This window comes from Procambarus clarkii, chromosome 53, assembly GCF_040958095.1.
Source record: "Procambarus clarkii isolate CNS0578487 chromosome 53, FALCON_Pclarkii_2.0, whole genome shotgun sequence".
NCBI classification, from domain to species: Eukaryota; Metazoa; Arthropoda; class Malacostraca; order Decapoda; family Cambaridae; genus Procambarus; species Procambarus clarkii.
Genome location: NC_091202.1, coordinates 29704171 through 29714630, shown reverse-complemented (window position 1 = coordinate 29714630; position 10460 = coordinate 29704171). Strand labels below are relative to the sequence as shown.

Genomic DNA, 10460 nt, shown 5'->3' with positions numbered 1-10460 from the left:
CCAGTAGAGGTGGACTGCCGACCAACAAGAGAAATAACATCAGTTAACATAGGGCAGCGCTGGCACGCCCCACAGCACCCTGCAGCTGTTGGAGCGAGACGAGAAGAGAGAGAGAGAGAGAGAGAGAGAAAGAGAGAGGGGTGAGATGGAAGGGAGAAGGTGTAGGGGGGAAAAGGGTGTGTGTGTTAACACCATCGAAAAGGTGTTAGCATCACAACGGAGAGGGAGGGAAGGCTACAACATGGGGAGTCACCACAATCACAAAGAGCTGTCCACATCACCTAAAAATGGGGTGGACACTCCGACAGTAACATCAGCAGCCACATCCATATCAACATCGCTTAAACTACCGATGGCATATTAAATACACAATTTGCGGCCACATCACCAGTAACACAAGTAGCACCATCACCCAACATCCTTAGTAGCACCATCACCCAACATCCTTAGTAGCATAGTCATCAGCAACACTACTCCAGAACTATTTGTGGCAACACCAATAGCAACATCCAATGCAAAACTAGTAACAGCATCATCACCCACCCCAGAAGCAGCATCATCACCCACCCCAGAAGCAGCATCATCACCCACCCCAGAAGCAGCATCACCACCCACCCCAGAAGCAGCATCATCACCCACCCCAGAAGCAGCATCATCACCCACCCCAGAAGCAGCATCATCACCCACCCCAGAAGCAGCATCATCACCCACCCCAGAAGCAGCATCATCACCCACCCCAGAAGCAGCATCATCACCCACCCCAGAAGCAGCATCACCCACCCCAGAAGCAAGTTTATCCACACCCCCTTCGCATGCATGAATGAATCGTGTTCGAATCACGTGTTGGAAGAGACGCCTAAACCAGTCCTTCATAGAACCAAACGGGGCATCCGGATCACTAGGCCTATAAACAAAATGGTGACCTATTCAACCGGTGATGGTCAGTGCTTTCTTGGGTTGTTACTTTATCAATGTGTCTCTTCGTTGTTTTCCTCGCAATCTGTTTCTTTCACCTCTTTGCTGTATTGTAAACAATTTTCAAGTCATTGTAATTGAATCACCTGAATACGCCTTGCATAACTGTAAACATTTTAGTCAACCCAGAGCATGTAAACATTAGTTAATTTATATTTAGAAAAATTTGAATTTTTGTTGCATAGACAGGAGAATGTCACACTTTGAAGAGGTTTTTCATAGTGCCAATCATCAATAAAAACTGCATTACACACATTATCACCATCACCAGTAGCAATATCACCATCACTAGCACCACCATCACTAGCACCACCATCACTAGCACCACCATCACCACGAGCACCACAAGTATCACTATAACTTTCTGTAGTACAATATCACCTCCCCCAAACAATTATCACCACCGGTAGCACCACCACCAGTACCACCCTCACCACCACCAGTACCACCCTCACCACCACCAGTACCACCAGCACCACCACCAGTACCACCCTCACCACCACCAGTACCACCCTCACCACTAATAGCCAACAAATGGAGAGCCACCAACTTTCCCCCAAAGATCATGAACGTCCCTTCCCAATATCCGAGCTTCCGGACGAGCGAATCTAAGAAGCGATCACGTCTTCGTTGTCTTGTTTGCCTTGCCTGGAGACACACGAAATAATCTTTTTTGCGCTGCGAAGCATGCCATTTAGTAGAGAAATGTGTCCTCCTCGTAGCAAAGGTCCCCCTAAAAAGCATCAAGAGAAATGTATGATCTCTTTCGTCATCTTTTTCAGAGAAAGAGAAACAGGAAGTCAGGGAAGTCAGAGAAACAGGAACACAAGATTCTGTGAAGATTCTTTGTAAGCGTCTTGCACTGTTGTGAAAACCAATGAGAAGTATCCTTGTAATAGTGGTTAACTATACGTTGTCTACATTCAAGAGGTGTTAGATTGTGAGCGAGATGTTTCGTTAATCTTTTCCTCAGTTTAAACTTTCAGTTTATTTTTTTAAATTTTTGTCATGTTTTTGTCATCGGTGTCTTTGTAACAACAAAAAAACACGTTTTATTAGAGTGTTTTTTCCATTAAAAACATGGTAATACCTTCCTTGGTATTCCTGATCTGTTTAAATGAGTCGCTTTTAACTAAAATAAGGCATAAAGAATAATAGACAAAGAAATATAAAAGAAAGAAATAGAGAGAGGCAGACCGACAGACACACAGACCGATAAACAAACCGAAGACAATCAGATACACAGAAAAACATACATAGATAAAATCAGGGTTTGAGAATGAGCTCCAACTTCAGGAAGGAAGAAATAAGGAGAGTGATAAATGAGTAAAACAGAGACAACCAACGGAGAATTTGGTTGAACGAAGAAGACGAAGAAGATGGTGAACAGGGGAAAAGATGCGATATCAGACAGACAGACATACGAAAAGGTGAGATGTACCATTAAGTGACAGTTTTATGCCTCTTTCGCATTCTTTTCCTCAATTTAGGAGACGCTTCTCATCACCACTTTGACGGAATTAACTTCAATTGTCAGATTAGCGATGCATAAAGGGGGAGATTGTGGCGGTGTGAGGGTAACTGGTTGATGGTAGCGGAGTGAGGGGTAATGGGGCGATTGTGGCTTTGATGAAGGCTGGGAGATTGTGATGGGGTGAGAGTAGATGTGAAATTGTGTCGGGATGAAGGTAGACCATCCAACAGTAACAACATTGGTAAAATGTGTAGTAGAAACAGAAGAAAATATATAGCAAAGCTGTTTTACTAGAAGCAGCAGCTTTTGTAGAAGTTGAAAAAGTAGGTGTTGTTGAAGTTCACACAGTAGCTGTTGTAGGAAAAAAGCTGTAGAGAATGTAGCTGTTTTAGGTCCATGAAGGGACAGGAGTTGGAATCAGACAATCAACAGTTCTTTTTGAAAGAAAGGGTTTCGGGACCTGATATTTACCGGGTGTTTGAGTGGACGAACATTGCATTGGTTCCTGAGAGACAGCAGGATATATATATATATATATATATATATATATATATATATATATATATATATATATATATATATATATATATATACATATATATATATATATATTTATATATATATATATATATATATATATATATATATATTAAATATATATATATATATATATATATTATATATATATATATATATATATATATATATATGCGGAAAATCCACAGAGAAATATGAAAGGAGGTGAACGTTTCGGCTTTGTTAAAGCCTTTGTCAACACCAGACTGACTAAGGAGAAGGGAGAAGGGGAGGATATATAGGCCGACACCTGACCAACCCATCCCTAGGGTTGGTCAGGTGTAATTAACCAAAAAAGGTATAGCTTAGCTTAGAATGGTCAAAGAGGATTAAGCGGTCAGAGAATAAGGATGAAAGATTAAAGAAAAGCCTCATGAACACACAATATATAAATATACAATTATTATGAGACATTGTAAGCCTCTCTATCAGAGTTGTTTCTTAAACTGTTGTGCAATATTATAACTTAAAAATGGATCAAGTTTGTACATTCCAGTACTAACATTAAGAAGATTTGGACACTGACTGATTAGAGCAGACTCAATCAAATTCCGTTCCACGAAATCCCCACAATTGGTAATGGTTTTTGCCCCATTCCAGTTAATATTGTGATCGCATAAACTCGTATGTAGATACAATGCATTAGACGTTTGGGCAGTTCTTATACTATAAGCATGTTGTGACAACCGCAATTGTAAGGACTTTCCTGTTTGTCCAAGGTACACAGAATCACAATCATTGCAGGGAATCGAATACACACAACCTGCTGTATCAGGGGAGTTTTTTATTAAATTGGATTTGATCGTACTATTAGTAAACACCAAATTTATATTAAGTTTCTTAAAAATCAGAGACAATTTTTCAAGTCCACTCGCATAAGGTACCACCAATGAGTTAATAATTTTTGGTTTCGCCTTAGGGACGTGATTATAAAACGTACGCTTGGCTTGTACAAACGAGAAATCCAAAAACCTCTTAGGATATTGTAAACTCTTCCCAATTTCATATATTTTAGCAATCTCTTCATCAAAAAACTCAGGGCTGCAAATCCTCAAAGCTCGTAGAAACATTCCTGAAAATACTGCCTGTTTAACTTTACTATGATGATTCGAATAAAAATGAACATACGACCCCACGTTGGTAGGTTTCCTATACACATTAAATTTGAACTTTCTAGTGACTCTATGAATCATAATGTCCAAAAACGGAAGAGTACCATTTTCCTCAGTTTCACAAGTGAATTTTATTGAAGGTACCAAAGAATTGAGTTCATTAAGAAAAACTATCTGGTCTTTGTTGCACGGCCATAAGCACAAAATATCATCAACATACCTAAACGGAAACGTTTAGGTATGTTCTAAACGGAACATACCTGTTAGGTCCTGTTCTAACGGGACCTAACAGGTATGGTCCCGTTATATATATATGGTATGGTATATATATATATATATATATATATATATATATATATATATATATATATATATATATATATATATATATATATATATATATATTAGGAGAGTATTATATATGTATATATATATTAGGAGAGTAATATTTTTAATTTATAATATATTTAATTTAAAATAAAGTTAGATATATATATATATATATATATATATATATATATATATATATATATATATATATATATATATATATATATATATATATATATATATATATATATATACACACATACACAAAGAATACGGGTTGAAGGAGAAGAAAATATAAAAGTGTTCAGTGAGGATCCTCAAGGTCTTCTCTGAGTACTCTTTATTTTCTTCTCCGAAGCTATGGGTCCCTGCACTTGCACCAGAGGTGGTACCCCTCCAATATATAAAAAATATTGCAAGAGCGTGTTGCAAACTGTTAAAAAAAACGTAGTTTGATCAAACATGTCATTTATTAATAAATCAATACACTAAAGTAATTATCGCTCAATGTATAACATACGGAGAGGGAAATGCATTAATATTTCATATTTGTCTACTTTATTAGTTGGGCGACATAATTATAAAACTAATATAAAACCAGTAACATTGTTGTATGGTTAATATTACACACACAGGTGAAAATTGGCTTGTGTTACTGAAATATTTAAAAATATATATATAATCTGGTTCAAATTTACATATTGAGGATGTCTGTAGCATAGTTGCATTCGTTCTCGGTCTGCAGTCGGGAATATTGGGTTCGAATCCCAAGCGGGCATAAATGGTTAGGCATGTTTCCATTCACCTTATGCTTTTGTTCACTTAGTGGTAGCTGAAGTAGTAACAGTCGCACCAGCAGCAGCAGCAGCAAGCAAAAATATCTTCAGTAGCAGAATTGCTATAAACATTAGTAGTAGCCACAGCAGGAGTTGAAGCAGCGAGGGAAGAAGTAATAGAAGTATCAGTATATGTAATCCTAAGTATGATCAAAATAGCCGAAGTGGCCACCAGGAGTGGTAGTAGCGCCCCCCCCTACTACAAGCAATAGTTGAAGTGCAGCAAAGATGATCATCTTCCAAGGCTCCATCTAAAAAATGGTGGAGGGGTGGATGGAAGCAAAAATTTTGCAAAAAATTCCAATATAACTTACCACATACCAACCACTTGAACTGGACGCTTGAGTGACGGTCTCGCTTCTTACTTCTTTGCGTTCAATTCCCGTCTATCCAAGTGTTTGGGTACGATTCCCTTCCTCTGTCTTATCCTATATACTATTCTTCATATCCCTTCCAAGTGTTACGGAGTCTTAATGGGTTGGTCATTTCTCTTGATAATTCCTTAATCTTTACCTTATAAAAGTTCATATAAGACATTCATCTTGCAAAGGTTCGAAAACAATAAGGGCCTTAATTTGCAACAGTTTTTTTCCAAAGGTGCATTATTTTGCAATTTTTTTTTAATAAAAAGAGCCATAATTTTGCAAAATTATGTCAAAACGATCATTATTTGACAAAATGGTTTCGTAATGCGTCGAACTAAAATCACATTATCGAAGATCCTCTTCTAGCACACTATCATCTGTAAAGGCATCTTAATTAAAGGCATTATTAAAATGTTATATAAAACGAGGCATGTCATTAAAATATTTTATATGACGCCTTATTAAAAATGCATAATGTAAGGTACCATTAATTTTTATATAAAAGGTATCATTATTTTTGTTATACAGAAAGATCTGCAATCATACTGCAACATAATTCGTGATATTATATTATAATATAATTACATTAATTATATGTAATTATATAATTACATTACACGTAACAGTGACATTCTATTAAATGGCACCAGAATTTTATTTGGTTTTATTTCAAGACTGTTGATAAGATCCTTTAAAACCTAAAACGAAATGGGCGCAATATGTGCAACTCACCCTAGTGATGATGTGTTGCACTGGCGAACATGCGCTCTGTAATCGGAGCCTCATGTAATGTATGTCGTCCAAATCGAAAACACGTGAGCATCAAAGGAATCACTCTGTAAGAATTCGGGCAACATGCAAGAAGTCCTTACTAGCCAACTCAGTCCTGGAATTTGGTTTGCTAATGTCATTTCCTGAGTTTGGATTTGCCTCCCTTGCCATGATATGAGGGCAACTCCAATCTGAAACTGCTTCTATTTGTGATTCAAGTGGCTGTGTGTTATGCATATATGAGTTTATTTCCTCTGCTACACCTATAAACTTATTTTTTATGAGTATATATATATATATATATGTACCTAAGTCGAAAGACCTGAATTCAACTTTAACCTATTAAACAACCAATTCCAAAGTATTTGATGCAAGGGGTGAGTATACAGTTAGGTTAACGAGTAAAATCATGTTGTATGTCCACTTGATATCATTTTTTTTATATCTATGTATCTGTCATATTCTACAATATATAATATATTTGTATAAGGCATCATTATATGCAGACATTTTGGCAGTACATATATATTTTACCCATTAAACATGTATTTTGCAAATTGCTCAGAATTTGTGGGCGCTCGAGGATTTTTTTTTTCATTGGACAGAAATGTTTGAACACTAAACAAATATTCTCCACACTGGAAAGATTTTATGACACACTGGACAGAACATGAGGACACTTTAAATTCTTTTTATAAGTCACATAAACCTCACCACGAGATTTCTCACTAGGATTGCTTAATGGACTTAATGGTTACACTAATATAATGAACTTACTAGCAGAGGCGTTAGGGGTCAATGCGTACATTACCGTAAACGAAGAACCACGAATAATAGAGACTTATGAACATAGAGACTCACGCAACAGAGGCGCAAAAACTTTGATCAGAAAACAGAGACCAATGAACGTGACACATAACATAGACACATAAACATGGCATACAACATAGAGATACATAAAGGTGACACAAAGCAGAAATTAAAGCTCATAACACGAAACAGAGACTCACAAACCTGGCAAAAAATAAAACTGAAATCACATGACGTAACACAAAACTGAGACAGATAAATATGACACTCACATCTACATTTAAAGAACACTAACACCTCTGATCCCAATAGTTTCTCATAATTTTCACCGTAAATATTACAATAAAAACGAGAGAACTGATTAATTTCATTGTATTTCAACATATATGCAAGGAAGGCGTATGCCTTTGGTGTTCTACCCCGGCAAGAATGACTCGGTTAATACTCAACTATTTTATCTCTTCTCGCCATTTTACTCTTATTATTATTAATATTTAAAAACATAAGCAATACAATACATTTGACAGCCGTCCTTGACATGAAGTTAATACTCTTAAGCATGACTGGGTCACAGGGGAACTGCAAATTCAGTAATATCAGGGAAAAAAATCTTACATCTATACCCCTGCATAGAAATGCTAAATCCTTTGCAAACCTCTGGGGGACAATCAAAGGATGCCGATAGTATAGATTTTCTATATCCTGGCATTGTCAGGCTCGGCTCTGTCTGTGGCAAAGATTACCGTCAGTCTGCACTCTCTTGTAGGGTGAATAGCCTGTGTACAAAGAGAGCTGACAGTACAAGGCCTATTAGATGGATGGAGACTGCAGGCTTTAGCTGCATCAAAACTGAAGATTGATTACTGAATGTTGCATCACGGCTTTATGAAGCCTGCTGAACGTATGGATTCTGCTATCAGTGTGGAGTCTGCTGGCTGTATATTTATAGTCTAATTGTAGTCTGGTTGGAGAGTTATTATACTCCCCAAATCTGGGTATTGATAATTATCTTCTGATAAATGAATCTGTGCAGGCTGCTTGCTTCTTTGAACGAAGCTGAGGCCAAAATATAAATTACATCCTGACGAATGACAAATTCCTACAGTAACATGTCCAACTTTGTCTTAAAAATCTACATTTTGTAGGGGGAAATAAATGCGTTTTATTTGGAGGGAGGAGGCTGGTGAACAGTGGACCTCTGATGTTCATTCTGTGTTCTCTGATTGTATTGATGGAACTTCTACTGTTCACGTTTAGGCTTTCCATTTCCTGTCATATGTATTTATTAAATAATTTCTTTACATTCTAGTGTGTAGAGTTGAGATCAGGCCTCCAGTTTTTTTTCATGTGTAAACTGCTTTAAGGGGTACCCGAGGTGTCCAGTATAGGCTGTATCTCCCCCCAACACCTATTCATCCATTCTTTCTCTTTTCCCCTTTCCCTACAACTTAGTCTATTCTCTTATCTTCTTTCCTCACCTTCTTCCTTCCGTTCTGTTACCCTTTCCAGCTCATTCCTGTTCTTCTCTTCTCTTTCCTCCCTTCTTTTACCGTACATCTCCCCTGTTTCCCCTTCTCCTGTCCACTTTGCCTCTTTTCCTCTTACCCAGTCTCCCTACCCCCTCGCCTTTTTCCCTCTTTTCCATCCTTCTTCCCCATATGGCTTCTAACATCGAATAGGCAGACATTTCCATATATATGTACTTACGGAAAGGGTATCTAGCTACAGCCAGATCTCTTTCCCTTGCCTTCCACCTTTCCCCTATCTCTTAATTCTCTCTCCCCTCCCTCCCTCATTGGTCCCCACCATCGTCCCTACTCATCCACACCCCGCTTTCCCTTCTCTCTATTTCCACCCACTCCCCCTTCTCTAAGAAGCACTGGAGAAACTATTTCGGGTCTCGGAAAATATATTACTAAGGATTAGTAAAAACCCTAATGGAAACTCCATGAAAAATCGCGTTGTTGTCTTATAAATGTTAAAACTTATTAAAGCATTTAAGTTAGGTCGACCGTGACGAGCCTATGTGCATCCCATACCCCCAGACCATTTCACCCTGCAATATTGAGTGCCTCAACAAATATCTGCCTCGAATCTTGGACCAACGAGCAACCTCTAAGGATTCCTCAGAGATTCGAACTTGGGGCGCAAGGGCGTCAACCACTGGCACTGACCATAAAATATTTATAACAGCACATTGCCCATCCAATGATTTACTGCCGATAGTTTTAATGAATAATATAACTCGAAAAATAGTACATTGGAACAAAATATCTTCAGACAATGCAAAGGTCCCATAAAGAGCAGTCTATTGCATGTTGAAGGAAGCAGGAGGTACTGAGTCTTATATGTTGACATTTTACTGAAAATTTTACTTGACAATATAATGAAAACATGAATTTATATTAATGGCGACCGTAAAATCTTGCAAAAAGAATGAAGGTAGTTGGGTGGAACAGCAAGTGGTTCAAAGAGTTCAATCTTTACAAGCGAACAGTAACGAGGATATGCTACAGGGAAAGGAGATACAAGACGACCTGTCATAAAACCAATTCCAGCAGTTTTGAAAGAATGACTCCTTGGATTAGACATTCATACCAAATCATACAACGTTCACAAACATTAGGAATGGATTTGGGAAATGAAAACATAACGAAATTAAGAGTTTTATCACCTGGTTGGCTCTGGAGAGGAGAGGAAAGACTATGTAAGGTCTATTCTATTTATTAGAGCGCGAGGGAAAAAATGCTGATTATTTTTGTTAAAATTGAGACATCTGGTTCCAGAAGCATAGCTGGAAGTCTTAACGCTCACTTGACAATATAGGATGCCAGGGAGATAATTTTTAATATTTCAGGGTCGAGAATGTGAAACAAGCTGATAAGAGAAGGTTATGTCTAACTTCCGATTTTATTTTCCTGATCATCATCTTGGCATAATAAAGTTCCACAGCATTAGCAGATGATTAGTGAAAAGTGGAGCACAGTGATGGAGCTCAGCCTCGGCTTATAACACTAAGGTAACTACATATGGGGATGTATACCTACACTAACATGCTCTCAAGTTAGAAAACAAATCTATGTTTATGTTCCTTCCTGTGTTACATGATATATTGCAAACAACACACACATGCGTATAAAATACAGATATTCTACCCCAATTGCTGCGACCTTGCCAGCTCTAATTAAAAACTAATCATATAATACGATTT

At 37.6% G+C, this 10460-nt stretch overlaps 1 protein-coding gene across 1 annotated transcript; it reads right to left on the bottom strand.

Moving 5' to 3' along the window:
• Positions 1–408: 408 nt before the first annotated feature.
• Positions 409–1542, bottom strand: LOC138352484 (uncharacterized PE-PGRS family protein PE_PGRS24-like). The gene is made up of 2 exons (XM_069304981.1): positions 1349–1542; positions 409–904 (listed from the first exon to the last, which is right to left on the bottom strand). The coding sequence occupies exons 1-2, from the start codon at positions 1540–1542 to the stop codon at positions 409–411; spliced, it is 690 nt and encodes a 229-aa protein (XP_069161082.1).
• Positions 1543–10460: the final 8918 nt, after the last annotated feature.